We start from the raw sequence: 21,267 nt of genomic DNA, 5'->3' as shown, positions 1-21,267 counted from the left end.
TTCATAGTATCCCAGCTAACGGTAGCTCCTCCTAGCTTCCTAACCTGCAAGCTAACAAAAGCTCCTCACAGCTTCCTAACCTCACAGCTAATAGTAGCTCCTCCTAGCTTCCAAGCCTCCCAGCTAAATGTACATCTTCCTAGCTCCCTAGCCTCCTACCCAATGGCAGCTCTTCTTGCCACCCAGCTAACAGTTGCTATTCATAGCCTACTAGCCTCCTAGCTAATAGGAGCACCTCCTAACTTCCCAGCTAACAGAAGCTCCTCCTAGCTTCCTAGCCTCCCAGCTAACAGAAGCTCCTCCTAGCTTCTTAGCTTCCCAGCTAACAGTAGCTCCTCCTAATATCCTACCCTCCCAGCTAACAGTGGCTCCTCCTAGCTTCCTAGCCTCCCAGCTAACAGTAGCTCCTCCTAGCTTCCTAGCCTCCCAGCTAACATAAGTTCCTCCTAGCTTCCTAGCCTCCCAGCTAACAGAAGCTCCTCTTAGCTTCCTAACCTCCCAGCTAACATAAGTTCCTCCTAGCTTCCTAGCCTCCCAGCTAACAGAAGCTCCTCCTAGCTTCTTAGCTTCCCAGCTAACAGTAGCTCCTCCTAATATCCTACCCTCCCAGCTAACAGTGGCTCCTCCTAGCTTCCTAGCCTCCCAGCTAACAGAAGCTCCTCCTAGCTTCCTAACCTCCCAGCTAACATAAGTTCCTCCTAGCTTCCTAGCCTCCCAGCTAACAGAAGCTCCTCCTAGCTTCTTAGCTTCCCAGCTAACAGTAGCTCCTCCTAATATCCTACCCTCCCAGCTAACAGTGGCTCCTCCTAGCTTCCTAGCCTCCCAGCTAACAGTAGCTCCTCCTAGCTTCCTAGCCTCCCAGCTAACATAAGTTCCTCCTAGCTTCCTAGCCTCCCAGCTAACAGAAGCTCCTCCTAGCTTCCTAACCTCCCAGCTAACATAAGTTCCTCCTAGCTTCCTAGCCTCCCAGCTAACAGAAGCTCCTCCTAGCTTCCTACCCTCCCAGCTAACAGAAGCTCCTCCTAGATTCCTAGCCTCCCAGCTAACAGTAGCTCCTCCTAGCTTCCTAGCCTCCCAGATAACAGTAGCATGTTGTGTGATGGTGGTGTTTACCTCATCCCTGCAGGGGGGCAGCAGGAGCTCCTGAGCAGTGGAAGTGGACGTTTTGCCACCGGCTGTCCCTGCGGTGCCACACCCTGGTCTCCTCTGATTGGCTGGAGCGGGGTCGGCCCTGGCCGTCCACGAACTGCGTCAGGCGGATGTAGGCGATGCAGGCGGCGTCGTCTCCGATCATGTGCACGTGGGGGTTGAGGATGGTGGTATGGATGGGTTTGCTGTTCTTGGAGAGGACTGACAGGAGCGAGGGAGAGAGAGAGAGACACCTGAACACACCTGAACACGCTAACAGCATGCCTCATACGTGATGATAACAGCACGCCGCCTTACGGTTGTCAAAGTAAAATCTGTGGAAGTCCATTCCCTCCACCAGATTCCCCAGCCCCTCCGGCTCGAACGAGGTCAGACCAGGGTCACAGATCTTCCTGGAAAAACAAATTATGTGTTAGACCTGAGATCACCTGCACACCTGGGCTGTATGAGAGAACGATGAAATACAAAGTCTAGTTTAACATAGTTTCTAATAACTGTGATTTAACAGCTCTGAGATATGACGTAAGACAGCAACTCCAACATTTCCTCATTTTAACGAACTAACTCAGGATTTTGACTCATCATTGTGAGTCAGGACGTTGAGTTTAAATCTCATATTTTCATTTTTTATTACTTACTTCTACTAACTTCTATCTCTGGCTGTAAATGTAATCTTTAATCTTGACTTTAGTGTCAACTTTTGACTCATTATCTCGTCATTTAAGTCAAATTACAGTTTTTATTTACTGTTTCCTATCTGTGTCTTGTTATAAATCACATATTTGACTCAGTATTTTGCAGGTTTTGACTTATATTTAGTCCGTAATCATGAGTTACCGGCCAATAATTTTAATTTAGTAGTTTAGTAGTAACTTTTGACTGTTTTATAATCTTTATAAACTAATAACTCTTTTATGTGCTTAATTCAGGTCAGTTGATGTTGATCTCCTTCACATCTGTCCTTAAAACATTCTTTTATGACGTAGACTTTCCTGTTTTAATTAAATTTTAACAGTTTTTTTGGTTTTATTGTTTTGTTTTTTCTTAATTTTGTCTCATGTGCCTGTTTTTTTTGCAGATAAATCATATATTTGACTCAGTATCCTGCAGGTTTTGACTTATTTTCATCATGTTCTGTCTATAATTGCTCTTATTCGACTTATTTCAACTCCAAAGTTTGACTGACTACGTTTGTCACGAGTAAAAATCTTGACTTAGAAACTTTAAGTAAAATCTTAAAATGTCACGTCTTGTTGATTTGGACTCAGTCTTTGAGTTACTGCTTCATAAAGATATCTGTATATAACTGTGAGTCACCAGTATCAATCATTCTCTCTCTCTATATTATAACGATGTGTTCGTGTCGTGTGATTTAAACTCTCAGATTCCTGACTTTCTCTACTCAACCCTGACATTTGACTTCCTCTTCCATGGTTTTATTCCAGTGTTTGTTCATTTCCTGTAATTTCCCTTTATCCACCTCTCCACCAGCCGAGCTTTTATTCTTAATGGCACCGTGGGCGGGGGGGGGGGGGGGGGGGGGGGGGGGATGAAACAATGGCTGTAATTACTCTTTTAATCTTTTAATGCAACACATTAGCATGTCAATCAGACTAATGGTTCCCCCCGCCGCTGATGGAGCTTCAGATGCACTTTACTTTTCCCGCTCTGAAGAACAACAGAGGTGAACTCACGCGTAGGCCTCAAAGTCCCCGTTGTTGATGGCTTCGATCAGCTGCTCCGTGATCTTTATGATCTCCTGCTTGCGAGCTGCAGAGAAGAAACCGAACGTGAGGATCCCACAAGAGGTCACATTCTAGCCGCTGACCTGAAGCCCGGGACGCTGCAGCCTCGGGACGCTGAGGGGGTGGAGGGGGGTGGAAGGGGTTACCACTCACCTGAGAGCTTGTTAGTCATGGTGAAGCGGGGTCAGTCATCGCTCTCTCTCCTCCATGCCGCTGCACTCATCAAAAACTACTTCACTGCTACAAAATAAAAGCCTCCCTCATGTCTCCTGTTGGCATGTGAAGCTTCTTGAGCTCATCACGCTATTCTTGTCCCGGGCCCTTCAGATCAGATTTACTGTGTCCTTCTCCCGTCGCTTCCTCTCGACACTGAGAGGAAGGCTTAGCTCGCTCTGATTCTCCCCCCTCTCCCCTCTCTCTCTCTCTCCCTCTCTCTCTGATTTATTTCTGCCTCTATTAAACACCTCCTCACTTAATATACATGCTTCATATTCTAGGTAAAAGCGCCCTGTAAAACCAGCCATCAATACACTAAGCGGCCAGTTCATTAGGTACACTGGTGCATACATTCTAATATAACAGTCGTGCGTTAAACCTTCTCGTATTCAGTATTAGTTTAAATTAACTCAGAGAGACGTTGATTCATCTGGGTTCTCATTGTGGAGGCCGTCGTCATGACTTCAGGAGATGATGCACGATTTTAGAACAAGCTGTAATTTCTGATGTTCCTATTATTTTGACATTTCAGGCTAGATTACTTGAGTGTTTAATTCAATCTCAGACTACATCCTTTTCAAGATAAAGATTATTTTATATTAGAATGCATGCACCAGCGTACCTAATGAACTGGCCAGTGAGCGTATGAATTCCTGGGCGCTGCCGAGAGCTGTTGATTCAACTTGTCATTTTGGGGAGATGAAACATATTTTAGAAAAAGCTGTAAAGTCTTTTTCATTCCCTGAGAGCAAATACCCTAAAGATCTCACTTATTAATGGAGCTCAGTGAGTCTAGCAGCTTGATAACAGGCAAAGCAGGAAACTACTTGGGGTCCCAGACCAGTAGGGGGGTCCCAGACCAGTAGGGGGGCTCCAAGGGCCGACAAACCGTAAACTACAGCAGTGGCAAGTTTATATTGACAGCAGGAGACCTCATTCTCCAACTAAATCCTGTTACATGTCGTGTTTGTGACTCTTGAAAGTAATTAAGTGTGATAATTCAAATTTAAATTCAAAATGAGAAGAAGTTACGCATCCAAAGATGATTAATAGTAACCCTAACCCTAACCCTCAATAACTAACTGACTCAACTAATAACTTTAATTTGCTCTTTCTTTAACGGCTAACATTAGTTAGCTTAGCTAGCAGAGCAGTGAGTCCATGACAAAGACTAGTTTGTAACAACAGAATCATAAAATAAGAACAAAGAAAAAGCAAACTTGTTCTGCAGTCTCTCTGTTGGGAAATGATTCTGCTCCTGCAAAGATCTGTCGGGCCAATCAGATTGTTTAGGGGGCGGGGCTTAATGTGGTGATGGACAGAAGAGCAACAGCAGTCATACACGTCATCTGAGAGACGTGGAGGTGAATATGATTGGCTGCAGAGGTTGAAACACGCTCCATCGTGAAATCCAGATGTTACCAGACTCTGATAAGAGTTAAGCTACGTCTACGGCTGCTAGCTAGCATCACACTATTCCTTCAGCTGTTTCTTTAACGGCTAACATTAGCTCACTCGGCTAGCAGCTAGCAGCTAGCTCATTCTGCTCACCTTTCACGTCTTCATCCTCAATAGTCGTGTTGCTGCTGTCAGACGATCCCTGCTGAGGACAGATACAGAGACACGGATCAACAAGAGACTAATAAAAATAAATAAATCAACGAATAAAACACACACGACCACAGATGTGCATGCACACATACACACAACACGCTACCGCCAATAAAATATATATAATATCAGACAGTATGAGAATAAAAACAAAAAACTAATTTATTGAATGAATTAATGAAATTTGACATTAACAGTCAAACTCATTAGTTACATTATGATGTAAAAAACTATATAATTTATTGGCCGGTAACTTGCACATGAAGTAATAAGTCAAATATATGATCTAGAGTCAAATTTAATTAACTGAGTTCAGTAAATCCAGATTTTTATTTTTATTCTCCACATGTTTGACCAGTTTGGATATTTCAACTTGAAATAAATGAAAACCTGACAGATACTGAGTCTAATCTATGATCTATAGCGATAGTGAGTGAGTTTAAGTCAACTGTTTGGAGCTGAACTCAGTGAAATAAGTTGAAATGATCCAAACTAGTCAAATATTAAGGGAATAAAAATAAAAGTCTGGATCTACTGAACTCAGTAAATTCAATTTGATGTTAAAGTTTACTGACTTGATCACATTATGGAGTAAAACTAATCAGGTAAACATGAACTAATAAGTCACAACCTGCAAAATACTGAGACAAATATATGATCTGGACCATTAGTCAGAGTAAAGAGACCTTGAAGTCAAACGTTAACATCAAACTTCATTCATTCAGTTCGGTAAATACAGATTTTTATTTTTATTCCCTTAATATTTGACTAGTTTGGATCATTTCAACTTATTCCACCTATTTCAGCTCCAAACATTTGACTTCAATTCACTCACTCATCTCGTCATTTCAGTCAAACTTCAGTTTTCAGTCTCCGTCTCTTTACTGTGACTTGTTATAGATCATAGATTAGACTCAGTATCTGTCAGGTTTTCACTTATTTTAAGTTGAAATGATCCAAACTGGTCAAACATTGGAAGAATAAAAATAAAAATCTGGATTTACTGAACTCAGTTAATTAAATATGACGTTAAAGTTTGAATCATGGTGCAGATTATATATTAGTCTCAGTATTTTGCAGGTTTTGAAGTTTTACACCATAATGTCATTGATTTTTACTTCTAAGTCAAACTTTAATATCAAATTTAATTAACTGAGTTCAGTAGATTCAGATTTTTATTTTTATTCCTTTAATATTTGACTAGTTTGAACATCATTTCAACTTATTTCAACTCAAAAGTTTTGAGTTATTGCTTCATAAAGTGATCTCCATAGAACCGTGACTAAAGCTACGACTCTCTCATGTATTTGACTGAGATCATGATTAATATCATAACCACGTCGTTATATTGTCTATTTCAGATTCTCAGATTTCCGTCTTTCTCGACTCAATCTTTAATAAAACAGATAATAAAATCTACAACACGGCTCACGAAGCCTGACACCACCATCTGACCAGAAACACAAACAACACAGCTCTGCAGCACGGTCCCGTCTACGCACTGCACAACATTTATTCACCACCGAACAAGAGTCTGTGGAGACCAGGACCAGGTTTTAAATGGAAGCTGATCAGCAGCAGCAGCAGCAGCGTCTATTCGTCTGAACACAGAGGGGCAGCAGGAGGCAAGAAAAACACTCGCTCCCACTAGATCTCATGCAAGAAGAAACACAACACAACGTCCTAGCAGGTGGAGGAACAGAGTAAAGGATGGAGGAAGAGATGGTGGAGGAGGAGGAGGAGGAGGAGGAGAAGGAGGAGGAGGAGGAGGAGGATGTACCTTGGTCCCATCTACTGGATTATGGATAACAGTAGTCTGAGGCTCCTGGAGGGAGAATGGAGAGAAAAGAAAGAGGAGAGAGTGGACGGAGGAATGAATGTCTGGTGATGATTTAGAGGAAGTTTCATGGTGAAGGATGATTTCAGTCAACGTGAATGATTATTAATCTCTCTCTCTCTCTCTCACTTTAGTCCCAGTAAATAAAAACACATTGAACCGTTCGTGCTTGATTGTACTGATTCCTGCTGTTGATTCAGGACGCGTGTTTCCACTGTTTGAGGTTTAGAAAGTATCAAATCGTCCTTTGTTTCCTTTCGCCACTTCCTGTTTCTCTTCCCTCGCTCCGGTTCTCTAAACCAAAGCGGCCAGTCAGAGCGGAGTGATCCCTCTGACCGACTCAAGACGCCAAAATTGAAAAGCTGCGACAGAGAATCCAACGAGTGGCGATGATGCAGGAGACGCCGGAAAACAGCCGACCATCGCCCTGCAGCGTTACAGCCTTCACAGCAAAACGACGACAAGTGAATCCGTCCGGAAGCAAAAGGCTCCAAAATGGAAAGTATAAATATAATAACTGAGAGTCTACCTCCAGGTTTATTGAGTATAGCCGGATGAGAATTAACTGGAGGGATTATAGTTTCTACATTTGTGCATAAAAACGACTAAAAACATCAACAGATTTTCACTGTAAGTCCTGAAAGTAGACAAAGAGAACCCAATAAAACTGAAACTGAAATATTATACTTGTTTAATCAAGAAAGCCAATATTACATATCAGAGAGGTGTAAACGTAAATGAACTTAAAGGAACTGAACCACACCTGAGTCTCATTACATTGATGGAAACACTTCTGAACACATGGACTCTGATTGAATCCTAGAGGAGCACCTCTCTCATATGTAATATTGGCTCACTTTCCTGAATAAACAAGTATAATATTTCAGTTTCAAGGGTTTGATTTGGTTCTATCTTTGTCTACTTTCAGGCCTTGTGTGATAATCAGTTGATGTTTTGAGTCATATTTATGCAGGAATGTAGAAAATTCTGACTTGACTTTAGATCAAGCAAATAAAAAAGGTTGGATGGACGTTGGTTCTAACTTCGTTTCAACTGTATGAACCTTAGACTGTATATAAATATGAACTGTGGAACAGCTCCTCTAAAGTGAAGCCAAAGCAAGTAGAGCTCCCCCTGGTGGCTGGCTGCAGTATAGGTCATAAGCTCCACCCCCTCCATGTTAGTGGGCGGGACTTGGGCCAAACTAAAACACTGAAATACACGTCTAATAATTTATTTTCAAGGATGGTTTCTGTCATTTTAGGTAGTTAATATAATGTTGATGGATGTTCAAGAGTCAAGTTTTGTTTTAGTTATTTGACGCTATAGAAACATGTGACATAATGGCGACCAGCAGTTGCCATGCCAACCGCTCCGTAAGTCGTGACAGTTGTAAAAACAAATAAAATGTATAATCCATCATCTCCTTGTAACAGGTGGAGGTAGAGCAGAGCGTAGTATTAATTAAAGTGAGTCTGGAGGAAGTGTGGGCGGGGCATCAATATCACGGCGCCACGTGGCTCCGCCCTCAGACCGTACTGATCAGACTCTGGATCCAAACTCACAAGATGGCGCCGCCCCTATCCCCGGGAAAATAGAGTCAGTTTGACCAATGAGAGGAAGTGGAGACGTGGTGTCCATGTTTATATACAGACTATGCTCTGAACAGTGAGGAATCATTACAACAAGCAAACAAACACCGATCAGACCCAACTGCACACGCTTCCCTCCCTTTACACACTCATCCCAGGACGTGGTTTGGACAGACAGACGGACACGGGGCTGCGTACCAGTGCAGCAGAGGGGGCGGGGCCTTTGGGGCTGGTGACTATGCTGTTTCTCGTGCTGTTTGTCTGGGGCTGTGCAGAAAACACAAAGTGGCGCGTTAGTGCTGGACGACGATAACGGCTGAAAGCCGCCATCTGCTGGCTGTGACGTGGGCGGGCATTGTGCAAGAAGAAGAAGAAGAAGAAGAAGAAGAAGAAGTGTAATAACAAAATAAAAATAGCACAGAGAAGCTCCAGAGACAGAAATAGTGCAGAGTGTGGTCGTGCAGGTCGTTTCCATTCGTTAATCAGTCAGAAAAGAAGCAGGAGAATCTAAATGAACCCCGGTCACAGCTTTTTCTTTTCATTAGCAGATGGCAACGACAGCTGAGCACATCTACAACATCTGTCGGATATAAAGAAACGTCCGTTCTGACATTAGCGTCTCTAGAGGTTTCGCTGCAGAGTGAACTACAACACGAACCCACTGAATATACAGTTAATAAATATATACACAAACACACAGAGACAGACAGACAGACAGGAGGAAACTGTTAACTCTGAGCTGGACTCAAGAACAACGGCGTAAACGTGTCACCTCTACTAAGAGAGAAAATAAAATAAAATAAAAAAAGAGCTTGTGCTGAAGCAGAAACACTAAAATAGCTCCAGGGTTGTGTGACGTCAGGGAGCAGCCGAGGAGAAGCTGTGATTATGTAACGATAGATTAATCATCTGGTGGGAAATAATCTGAGATTAGCATTAGGCTACTGGAGGAGGGAGGGGGAGGAGTTAGCACGAGAGGAAGGAGGAAGAGGAGGAGGAGGAGGAGGTTAATGAAGGCGTGTCTTATAGATATACTAGAGAAATATACACAAACCAGCCACAACATTATAAATCAGAGAATGGACATGGGCCTTCTGAGGGTGTCCTGTTGTTAGTGGGGGGGCCTTTGAGGGGAGGGGCCTCTGTGGATCATCCCACAGATACTTGATCAGTTTGGGATCTAGTGAATTTGGAGGCCAGGTCAACACCTTGTGCTGTTTTTTTTAGTTGTTCCTAAAGTGTTTTTGTGGCTGCATCCTGCTGGGGATGGCTGCTGCCAGGCACCCCCACCCCATAGTGCGGGGTGGGGGTGCCTGGCAGCAGCCATCCCCAGCAGGATGGCAGTGTCTGGTCTAGGTGGGTGCTACATGTCTAAGTAACATCCACACCAATGAATGCCAGGTCCAGAAGTTTCCCAGCGAACACTGAACTGTCACAAGATGGTTTAAATGTTATTCACTTCTCCTCATATCCAGTCATAATGTTGTGGCTGAACGGTGTAAATCTAAAATAAAAAGTGTAAAAGGTAAAACAAAACACTTGTGCACTAAAATAAACCCGTCTCTACTCTCCATCCAGCCTCATGAACTCATCCAGAGGCTTCATTCAATGCTGACTCATGCAAACTCACCATGCAGGGCAACACTCACGCACTAAGTTGCAGCAGTGTGAAGTGCAACCGCATACAGTCACGTACAGAGCAAACCGGCAGAGCGCAACAAACTGCAAACGCTCTAAGAGGAGGAGAGAGGAGGAGAGAGGAGCTATAGAGGAGCCAGAGAGGAGCAGCGCTAACGCCAGGAGCTTTCTGCTCATTCAGCGTCTCCTCTTCAGGGAAGCCGACGGCGCATGGAGGCCAATCTTTATAATGAGCTTTTTCTTTGGCACCGGGTAAAATATTTAAGGTGAAATATGTCTGCGGTGGACTGATGCCAGCACATAGAGGTGTCTGAGTGAAGGTGGAGGTCACAGGAAGAGAGAGACGAGTCGACTGGCCTTCAAAATAAAAGCCCTCACGGTTCATGATCCCACATCTAGCCCCGTTTACATTAGACTACAGATAAATAATAGTAATAAACACAGTGATGTTCCCATCTTATTGTGTTAAATTTAAGGTTTTTATCTTTTATATCCTTCAGACAGGATCAACACATTTTATCAGCGTTATCCTAAATATCAAAAACTTATAAAGCAATAATTTTATGTCGTGATATATTGTGTTTAAAACAAGATCTTAATCTTATACATGAAGATTATTATCAGGAATAAACAACACCTTTGTTTTTTGGTCAGTGAATTGGCTGCAGATTTTTAATAATCAGTTAATTGAAGAAAAAAATAATAATCCACGTGCAAAATGAACTAACCTTCATTTTGCACATCTAGATTATCTCGTATCATGTCTGAATATCAAATCTGAACAAGTTTATTTCTAAAGTTTTGTGCATAAAGTTCCTTTGCAGCAGTAAAAAAGCATTTTTTCTTGTTATTCTATAATTATTTGTATTTTTATATTGTCTTTGGCCGTGCAGCGACTGGTCTAGTTATTTCTAATAATCAAATCAGTTAATTAACTAATTTAATACTTAATATACTAATATAATAAGATTTAGGCTTCACTTTTTATCGTGTATTATTTATTATTTATTTAAATAATGAGTTTAAGGATATTTATTGAGCAATACAGGACATTTACTAGACAAAACACTGACGTAATTAATCGATTACAGATCATTAAATTATTTGATATCACTCTGGTTCTATGTGGAGTTTAATTATTAATCTGAAAATGTGACGATTAGATAAATGCTAATTCCAGAGATGCATCTTTGAGCTGCAACGCGGAAACGTGCAGGACAGGAAGCGGCTCCTGCATCACTCCTGAAATACTTCTGCAACAACAACAACAACAACAACAGCAGAAGAGCAGCCGAAGGGCAGAGAGAGGCGAGCCGGCTTACCTTGACGTCGGCCTTCTTGTTCAGGAGACTCTTGGCTGCTGCAGAGAGGCAGAACGACACACCCTCAGACGGAAGAGTACACATCATACACCTTCAGATGACCACAGCTCGGCACTAACGCAGTCATTCATTCATGCACGCTAACAAAAATAAAAACAAAAAATAACAAAAAAACGGTCACCTGCTCCTCAAAGGGCTCGAAATCAGAGAGCAGCGACGCTCATCTCTGAACATTTCCACCCTTAAAGGCAGAAAAATCCCTCCCTCTTACAAAAAAAACAAAAAACAAAATCACCCTCCCTTCATCCTGCAAAAAAAAAAAAAAAAAAAAAGACGCTGAAACAAACTGACTCCAAAAAATCTCCATCCAGCCGGCACCTCCTAACCCTGATCCGCTGCCCAGAGCGTTAGATAAGCAGAGGGCATCCGGCGTGAGAGGAGGGGAGGGGAGGGGAAAATAAAAGTCAAACTAATTCTCCATATAATCCAAATACACTGGCACACAGATGCACAGATAGATGGGGATTAGGAGAGAAAGCGTGAGGGGAAGCAGAGATGCAGGTATGTGATAATGGGTCTGTTAATCTGAAGAGTGGGCTGGATTAATGCAGAGTTCACTGGAAAAAAACATAAAGAAATCTGAGGCGTGCATGAGAAGACCGGACCGGGACATTTACTCTCCCCTCCCACACGGGACAGGAGGATGCTTACCTTGGCAAACATTTGAGAAGCATTAAAGAAAGAGAGAGAGAGAGAGATTTAGCGAGATTAAAAGGAGCTGAAGGACTTTTCGTGTGATGTTGTGACTCTGAGGGGAGATTTCAGTTTAATCGTGTCGTCTGCAGCCGGCTCAGTCAGAGGAGGAAGAGGAGGAGGTTGAAGTTTGAGGAGGAGGAGGAGGAGCAGAGAGGGAGGAGTTCACCTTGTTCCACGATGCCGGCGGTGGTTCCTGCCATGGCGCTGACGGAGGCGGGGGCTGTAGTCTGTCGACCCACTGAGACACAGAGAGGAGGACGGGACGGGACGGGACGGGACAGGGGGTTAGATGGACACACATTAAGACCACAAAACCAAAATAAACTAAATATTCTTGACTAAATGAACACTCCATAATAAAGATAACAACAGTAAATATGTTAAATCTAAGTGTATAAGGAATCCCACCATTTAACTCCTACAACAACTCATCTTTAGTTTCAGGCTGGTTCATGCAGATAATAATTAACCTGGTTCAGCTTTGTTGCTCATTTATTCAGATTAAGATTAATACATGCTTCTATAATAAGGTTTAATTAAATAAGACAGTAGAATCAATCAATAAACACAATTACAGAGGCTGCAGAGGTGGAAGTGACTGCTAATCTGCCCGTTAGCTTTAAGCTAGTAAAGATAAAATGTTAAATTCTGTGTTTTTAGTCTAAACGTTGCAGGAAAATCTACAAATAAAGTGTGTTTAGACTTTGTGTAATAAAATGAATGTATGATTTAAAGGCAGTTTGATCAACTGAACGCTGCAGAGGTAATCAGCTAGTTAGCTTACTAGTTCATTAGCCAACTAACTAGTTCACATGTGGGAGCTTTTCACAGGTTAGTAAAACAAACGTACAGGATAACACCTTCATTTTAAGACTTATAGGACTAAATACTTAAGATTTATGTATTTTATTAAGTGAAAATAAGTGACTGCTAATCCGCGAGTTAGCTTTCAGCTGGTTAGCTTACCAGTTCAGTAGCCAACTAATTACTTTCCGTATGGGAAAGTAAAACAACATATAACACTTATTAATTTTAAGACTTTTTCATACCTTAAATTATTAAAATGTTAAATTCTGCGCTTCAGTTTAAATGTTGCAGTGAAAATTTACAAATAAAATTTGCTCTAGTTGCAGCTTTGTTTGCTCGTTTATTCAGATTATGAGATTAATACATACTTCTGTAATAATATTAATTTAAATACCGGATTTAAACGCAGTTTAATCAAATAAAATCACTTGCATTAACGAAGCTGCAGAGGTGGAAGAGACTGCTAGTCTGCTAGCTTTTAGCACCAAGATTAACTGTTAATTAAATTAGCGATTAGCTGCAGCTTTAATAAGAATAATCCCTAATAATTCCATTAAAATGTGGACGAGATTTATCCAGGCTCTGGTGTCAGTAGCAGGCTTTTGGCAGCCATTCCCAAAATGACTGCCATCATGGGTCGACTTTCTGGTTTTTGCAGGAATAATTTTTAAAACATTTATGATATTTCAATATGAGTATTCAGATTAGATTAAATTTCTCCTTAAAGAAACAGATATCTAGTTTGTCCTTATGATTTTTAAGGCAACAAATGTCTCTATTAACCACCAGGATGTGGTTTCATGTTACACTGACGATGATAAACGTTATTCATGAAGACTTTCTGAGTTACTTTGGTTCTTTTTCATTCATCAGACTGTAAAATGAGAGCTCATATATCTGTGACGTCCCGCTGTGTGTTCATGTGTGTGTGTGAATGTGTGAGGAGACGGCTGAAGACAGATGGCGTGTCATCTTGTCCTCGACGTCTCAGAGAGCAGCTCTCACCAGAGAAGTTCCTGGAGACGAGCATCGTGGTCAAAATGGCTCCCTGAGGAGGAGGAAGAGGAGGAGACGAAGGTCACGAGAATCCACCCCGAGGCTGAATTAACATGTTACTCTAAAGTCTGAAGGAGATTTTAATACTTAGATATTTTAAATGTCCTGCCCCATCGATTTGTCGTCATTGACAGGACGAACTGTCATTAAACATTAAAAGTTTAAACCTTATTTTTATGCTTTTAAAGGCTGATGTGTTTCAAATGTTGCAGTGAAATACTGCAAACCTACAAATAAAACATGCACTTCAACTATTTTTCTTCATTAGGCTTCAATTAAGATGATAAACTGTTAATTAAATTAGAGATTAGCTGTAGCTTTAATGAGAATAATCCCCAATAATTCCATTAAAATGTGGAGGAAGATTAAGAGCAGAGAAACTGAGGATAGACTGAAGGTTAACGCTCCGTTCAGACCTTCCATCAACATCCCACCTGGTAGATCTGATCTCACCTGTCCAGTTTTTAGTTCACACCTGGTCTTAATATAAATGTGTCTCCACATGCGTCCCCAGCCAGCAACTGAGATCTGATCTCAGTTTGTGTGTCTGTAAATCAGCAGCGCCATCATGTGGTCAGTAGAATATTGTACCAGCTGCTGTCTCTAATGGATCTCTACCTACCGCTGGATCAGAACCATCAACAGCTGCTTGTTGTGTGTGCGTCACAACATATTCTGGACTTTAATCTGGACTCTTGTGATCAGATTACCCAGGACTGATGTTAATGTGAAGACTAAACAGCCAAGTAAACATATCAGACATACTGTGATGGAGCAGAAACCCTGCAGTGAGTCAGGAGGAAGCTGCAGAAACTGTTTTATTGAATCATTCACACCTTGAGTTTCCTCCTGGCGTTGAACTTCTTCAGGCACTCGACCGTCTCCTGTCTGTGCATCATGGAGGCCACTGTCGAGCGTTGCTGCGAGGAGACAGAGAGGGAGAAAGATGCCGAAAATAAAACATCACAGGAGACGCTCTGACAGGTTTATGTGGGCAGGAGCTGTCGGAAAAGACTCGCTGGAAATGTGTTGGCTCGGAGGTTCTTTAGGCAAAAAACCAAACGGATTCAGGTCGGCTTTACGGTGCCCAGACAATCATCACCCTCCTATGCAGTGATTCTGTTTAATTATAGAGAATATGATGTGACATGTGAAGCAGAGCCAGTAACAAAGGCAGAGTACTGCACCACAGAGAGAACGAAGCACAAATTAATTTACAAATTCCAATTTTATCAGTCTGGCTTTTCAGTTTACTTTGAGTTTAATTTCATTCAGTTTTAATACTTCAACTTGTTAGCTGAGTTTGCCACTAGTTTCCACTCCAAAAGCTAGATTCTAGTCTGGTTAGCTTAGTTTGCTAACTAGCCAGCATACCAGCGAGATTAAATTTTGAAGTCTGGATAGATACATTTGCTACGTAACTCAATTCCACTCTAAAAACTAGTTAGCTTAGTCTGCTAGCTTTCATTTTGTACTTGGAGGGCACCATAATACAAATTGCTGTTAGCTAGCAAGCGAAAATAGTTAGCTTGCTTCCCCTCCAAAAGCTAGTTTCCAGTCTGAAAGTTACCCTAACTAGCCGTCTTAATAGATGTTGGCTAGTCAAAATACCAACTGGCTTCTATTATGAAGTCTGGATATGTAAATTTGCTACGTAACTCAATTCCACTCTGAAAACTAGTTAGCTTTGTTTGCTAGCTTTGAATTTCTGTGCTATAGGATAGCCTGAGTTGGCAAACTAAACTAGTTAGCTTTGTTTGCTAGCTTTGACTTTCTGTGCTATAGGATAGCCTGAGTTGGCAAACTAAACTAGATAGCTTAGTTTGCTACATAGCCAATTAGATTACATTCCAAACAGCTAGTTAGCCTCCTCTTCGAAAGTTAATTCACTTGGTTCGCTTTAATTTTCTGAGGATTACACATTTAACAGCAGTTTCTAATCTATGCTAGTTAGCTTAGATTGCTAACTTTCATTTTGTGCTTGGAGGGCAGTATTATACAAATTGCTGTTAGCTAGCAAGCCAAAATAGTTGGTTTGCTTAGTTAACTAGCCGTTTTAATACAAGTTGGCTACTGAGCAAACTAAGTTAGCTTAGTTTGCTAACTAGCCATCATACCAATTTGCTTCAGTTCTGAAATCTGGATAGATAACTTTGCTACGTAACTCAATTCCACTCTGAAAACTAGTTAGCTTTGTTCGCTAGTTTTGACTTTGTGTATTATAGGATAGCCTAGTACAAATCTCCTCTAGTTGGCAAACTAAACTAGCTAGCTTGGTTGGCTACATAGCCAGTATGAATTGTAGTTTGTTTTAATTTTGTGAGAGGACTACACATTTAGCAGCGGTTACTAACCTACTGCTAGTTAGCTTAGATTGCTAACTTTCAGACAGTTTGCTGTTCTGTGGATCGTTTATGAGTGGCAGCTTGAGACAGATGTTCTCAAACGTGGAGGATTTACAAGCTACACATTGTTGGACAGTTAAAAAAGTTAAAAAAGTGTCAGTAGCAGGGAGCTGGATGTGTGGTTGCTACTTACGCAGACCCATGGATGCTTCAGAGCCTCCTGGGCCGTGATTCTCTTGGCTGGGTTGATCGTCAGCATCTGGTTGATCAGATTTTTTGCCTCCGGCGTCACCGTGTCCCATTCTGGGGAGGGAAACTAAAACGCACACATGCCCACATTTATGTCAAAAATATACACGATGCAACGTCTGGTTTACAGCGAGGCAGATCAGGAGGCTCACATCGTACGCTCCGGCTTTGATCTGCTGGTAGAGTTTGTGCTGGTCCTCGTCCCAGAACGGAGGGTACCCGACCAAAAGGATGTAGAGGATCACACCTACACAAAACACAACCTTTATCTGAGTGACATGCAGAAGAGCGAGGAGGCGGCGGCAGCGTTGGTGGCCGTGGCGAGGAGCGGACAAAGAGCTTACCGCATGCCCAGATGTCTACAGGTTTACCGTACGCCTCCTTCCTCAGCACCTCTGGGGACAAGTAGCCGGGAGTCCCTGCAAAGCCTGGACAGAAAGACAAACACAAAGTTCTTGATGCGGTGAAGGTCTGAGAATAGGTAGCATTGGTTGCTGCTCTCCATGTAGGGCAGGGAGGTCCCATAACAGAGACATACCACCAAAAATGGGCCTGGCTAATTTTAGTTTCTGAACAATTTGAGATCAGAGGGAGTTTCACCGAGACTCTGAAGGTGTGAAGCTGTGGTATCTGGTACCAAGACGTTAGCAGCAGATTCTGCTTTAAGTTGAGAAGTGGAGCCTTCATGGATCAGACTAGTTTCTGGATTGGACTGAGATCTGGAGGATTTTGTTGTTCCTGCTGATCCTGCTGAAAGAGTCCATCAAGGAATGAATGGGTGGACATGGTCTGCAGCAATGTTAAGGTAGGAGCTACGACTCAAAGGAACATCCACATGAATGGAAGGACCCAAGGTCTCCCAGCAGAACATCCACCAAAGCATCACGCTGACTTCTTCCCATAATGCATCCTGGTAACATATGCTCCCCAGAAATCCTAAAATCTCAACGCTGTGTTTGCTACAAGGTGATCTTATGGAAATGTTTTAATGGGGAATAATTATATTTCAGACTCAATCGCTTCACTAAGTGCATTATGAAAGCGTAGCCTAATGTGCAGCCAGAGCTTTTAGCTTGAGTCTCTTTATATAATTGATCATGATGATCATTAGCTCTGGGTCAGCAAAGTATAAGGAAGTAAATTTAAACCACTTTGTTCAGGCTGCCTGGAAACACAGCAGCGATCGTTTCTGTTCCCCAACAGGAGGGCTCTCAAATTAACAACCCCTCCCTATTCAACGTAAGGTCATTTAAATAACAAAGACTGTGGTTAAATACAGATAAGGGCTCTAAACACAAGGATATTTAGCTTTCAGTTGGTATAACATTAGAGGATGAAGAGGAGGAAAGACCATTTCTTGTTTGAGAGTCGAGGCAGAAAATGACAGCATGGGATGAACAATCCTGCAGAAGCCGACACTTTTCTCCTTCTAAGCAGGATTCAATCATGATTAAGAGGAGGAGGAGGAGGAGGAAGGTAATACTAGAAGAAACTACAGAGCTTCTTAAGACTCTGTGGGCATTGGCGACTTGGTAAACTCTGATTAATGAGTGTCACCAGGGTTTCCCCAAGCCTCCAGTCTTATTTATGTTCCTGATGAGTGGTAGAAATGACACAAACGCAAACACAATTTTTAGATAAATGTAATTTACTTGTGCATTTTGAATTTAAATCAGTTTAATTCTTTGACAAATAATTTGACGCTGTGATAATCTCATTAAATCCTTAAAACCTTGATTTCGAAGCTCAACCTAGCGCCTCAGGCCGTCGCCATCTTGGCACGTCTCAAATCGTTCTTGTCGTTTGTTTGTCTTGTTGTGACGCTGTTTGTGTCTTGTGTGATACAGAAAGACAACATAACAGAACCGACAACTTACCAAACCAGGCCTGCTGCTCTCCTTGAACCTCGATGGCCAGGCCGAAGTCGGCCAGCTTCACGGCGGCGTTCTTACACTTGCTGGCCAGCAGCAGGTTCTCCGGCTGTGGGTTCAACACAAACACCAAACACAGTCAGTTCCTGACTGCTGCACAGTAACACAACAAGCTAACAAAGCTTCTCTTATTAGGTCATTTATAACTCTAACCAACCCCAGTGTGAATGCAGCAATCTCATTACGTTGGACCAAATGACACGTCAACAAGTCTCAATTAAACGGTGGCTTATTAAGAAATGCTGCAGCAGCACAAAGAGGCAGAGAGTCTGTCTCCCAAGATCAATAACTTCCCTCAATTAGTGTAATAAACTCAGACACATTATAATATTGCCAAATTTAAGGAGATCAATCTTTCTTTTTTTTTTTTTACATCACATCGCTCTGATAAACTATTTTCCCTGAGCTATGTGACTCATAGCAACTAACAGAAAAGTTACTCTGGGGTTGTTTAGGGGGGATTTTTGTGGTTTGTTTACCTTTAACGTTATTTTTGTGGTAGTTTTTTGTGTCTTTTAGGTTATTTTTGTCATCTTTGTGGTCACTTCTTCGTCTTTGTGGTTGTTTGTCGAACTTTTCCTGACTGTTTGCGGCAATGCGTTGCCTCTGAAGCAGCTTTGTGTCTCTTTGAGGTTGCTGCTTTGATCCTAGTGGTCAATTTTGCATCTTTCAGGCATACATTTCAGTCTTCATGGTTGTTGTTTATTTGTTTATGATCACTTGTCAACTCTTTATGGGATTTATGCCTCTGTGGTTGTATTGGGTATCTTTAAAGTTGTGCTTTTCGTTTTGCTTTGTGCGTCTCTGTGGTTATTTCTTAAGTCGTTGTCTAGAAAATGTGTGAGTTTTAGCTGAGTGGTGGTCATTTTCAGTTTCTTTATAGTTATCTGACAAAATGTCAAGCTTCAAAGTGAGGCATCTGTCTCTCATTTTCTGTTTTATATCTAAATTTAAAATTAATGCATGAGAAGAAACTTTAGCGACCAGTTAAATCCAGATCAGACGACTAAGAATAGCTGCACAAAAGCACATTCAGAGCCTTGGACGGACAGATGGGACTTAAAATTACTTTAAGCCTTTTTTTTGCCACTTGTTTACTTGAGGACGAGCAGAAACAGCTGATCTGTTTGCTTGTCTTTGCTGCTCAGACGCTGATGTAACAGCAGTCTGACAAACAGCTGCATCCTCCAGCTGCAGGACGGTCAGCGTGTCACCCTCTGCTGGAGGATTTAGAAACTCAATCACAGGGAGGTCAACAAAGTTTCTTCCAGTTGAAGTTTAAACAGAATCTCGGTGGAGTAAACCAACATGCACAAGGCTTTAGCTTAATGACTCATGCATGTGCTGGTTGACAGACGTGCACAGACAGACATGCTGGCTTTTGGATATTTTTCACTTACCAGCTGTCAAAATCTAGAACATGTAAAGTCACATAAAACAAACAACTCTGGAGAATAAACAAGAACATCTGAAAAGAGGCCACGACTCGGAATTAATCAGGTTTAATGGTCGACATGAATAAGAGCTCAAGTCATCGCATTCACAACTCATGGAAACAACTGATTAATATCTAAATGGTATCAGTGTGTTCAATTGATAATATGAAAATGGGAAAATTGTACATACTCTTACGAAATTTACACAAATATACATTCACCTGCCAGTTCATTAGGTACACCAGTGAAAACATTCTAATATAACAGTCCTGCTCTACACCTAATCACCATGAACCTTCTGGTATTCAGCGTCAAATAGAGAGATGTTGATTCAACTGTGTTTATTAATAATTCACAGACTGGTGTTACTGCACACATTCAGTCAGGACAAGTCATAATGTTTGACTTAGATTTAGTAAATCCTAGCTTTGACCAATCTCATAAATTTACAAGCCATTGGACAAATGGTCTGCGTGATTTTCAGCTTTTTTGGAGTCTTCCAAAAAGGGGCGGGGCTAGCATCTCTGCAGTAAACTTTAAAGGATCACCTCCGAGAACTAGGGTTTAAGAGGACTGTTATTATATTAGAATGCATTAATTTCCACTAGTGTACCTAATGAACTGGCAAGTGAGTGTATGTGGGATTTTTCTTGGGTAATCCCGATCAATTGTAAAGTGTTTTCCATAATCTGTGAGTACAATCACTAATTTGTCGTCCACATGTTTGATTGTTTACCTCTTTGCCGTGTCGGCCATTTTCCTGAAACGGTAGCCTCTAACACACACACACACACACAGACACACACCTGCATTGACTCACCTTTAGGTCTCTGTGAACCACCCCCATCTGATGGCAGTGGAGCACGGCCTCCAGGATCTGCTGGATGCAATGACTGCATGCAAACAGCAGGGGGAGCTGGTTAGTCCGGACACATTCGGCCCCCACCAAACCGATCCATGCAGAGGCAGCAGCACACATCCAACACACAATCGCTGCAGTCACACAATCATACGAGTTCTTCTCAGCGTAGGAATCATCTCTTTTTGCAAAAGAAAACATTCGGAGACACTGCGGCTAACCCGAACAGTTTCTGTGTAATTCAGCAGCAACGCAGCTTCCTCGGCACACATCGGGAAATAGTAAAACTCCAGTTGAGACAGTCTATGCAACAAGAATCATAAAACATTAAGACAGGCAGAGACAGACAGACAGACAGACAGACAGCAGGCACAAGCAATCACAGGCAAAAACAAATAAATAAAAAAACACGAGCAACCTTTGTACAGGAGGGCAATGCAACACAATGAGACACAGACACACCTTGAGGTCCCTGTGCACTATGTCATGTTGGTGGGTGTAAGACACACTGTCTAGAATCTGATGGATACAGTGACTGTGGAGACAAAACGACAAGGTGAGGAGCAGGAAACGCGGTAAAAAAAGGCGGTAATACAAGGAGGAGGAGGAGGAGGAGGAGGAGGAGGTTTTAGGATGAGGAGGAAGGAAAAATACGTATTCCCTGATTTGTTTTGAAAGTTGCAGAACGTAGTCTGTAAAATAAGTGAACGTCATGACA

The 21,267-nt window shown here is 42.0% G+C and overlaps 1 protein-coding gene across 4 annotated transcripts in view; it reads right to left on the bottom strand.

The window, feature by feature from the left end:
• Positions 1 to 1,114: 1,114 nt before the first annotated feature.
• Positions 1,115 to 21,267, bottom strand: part of camk2b2 (calcium/calmodulin-dependent protein kinase (CaM kinase) II beta 2) — a gene marked incomplete at both ends in the record, with an annotated part of 28,775 nt that continues 8,622 nt past the window's right edge. The window contains 15 exons of one of the 4 annotated variants that reach the window (XM_084572782.1): positions 1,115 to 1,350; positions 1,447 to 1,541; positions 2,844 to 2,919; positions 4,662 to 4,710; positions 6,502 to 6,546; positions 8,349 to 8,417; positions 11,111 to 11,148; positions 12,033 to 12,104; positions 13,679 to 13,721; positions 14,566 to 14,649; positions 16,268 to 16,390; positions 16,476 to 16,570; positions 16,668 to 16,751; positions 18,201 to 18,303; positions 21,012 to 21,084. In XM_084572782.1, coding sequence (XP_084428908.1) covers positions 1,115 to 1,350; positions 1,447 to 1,541; positions 2,844 to 2,919; positions 4,662 to 4,710; positions 6,502 to 6,546; positions 8,349 to 8,417; positions 11,111 to 11,148; positions 12,033 to 12,104; positions 13,679 to 13,721; positions 14,566 to 14,649; positions 16,268 to 16,390; positions 16,476 to 16,570; positions 16,668 to 16,751; positions 18,201 to 18,303; positions 21,012 to 21,084 — 1,285 coding nt within the window. Of the gene's footprint in view, positions 1,351 to 1,446; positions 1,542 to 2,843; positions 2,920 to 4,661; positions 4,714 to 6,501; positions 6,547 to 8,348; positions 8,418 to 11,110; positions 11,149 to 12,032; positions 12,105 to 13,678; positions 13,722 to 14,565; positions 14,650 to 16,267; positions 16,391 to 16,475; positions 16,571 to 16,667; positions 16,752 to 18,200; positions 18,304 to 20,510; positions 20,584 to 21,011; positions 21,085 to 21,267 lie in introns of all 4 variants that reach the window. The other 3 variants (XM_084572781.1, XM_084572783.1, XM_084572784.1) reach the window with 3 other exon arrangements.

Source organism: Chelon labrosus, assembly GCF_963514085.1.
Source record: "Chelon labrosus genome assembly, chromosome: 22".
Classification (NCBI taxonomy): domain Eukaryota; kingdom Metazoa; phylum Chordata; class Actinopteri; order Mugiliformes; family Mugilidae; genus Chelon; species Chelon labrosus.
This window is presented reverse-complemented; position numbering and strand designations above follow the sequence as displayed.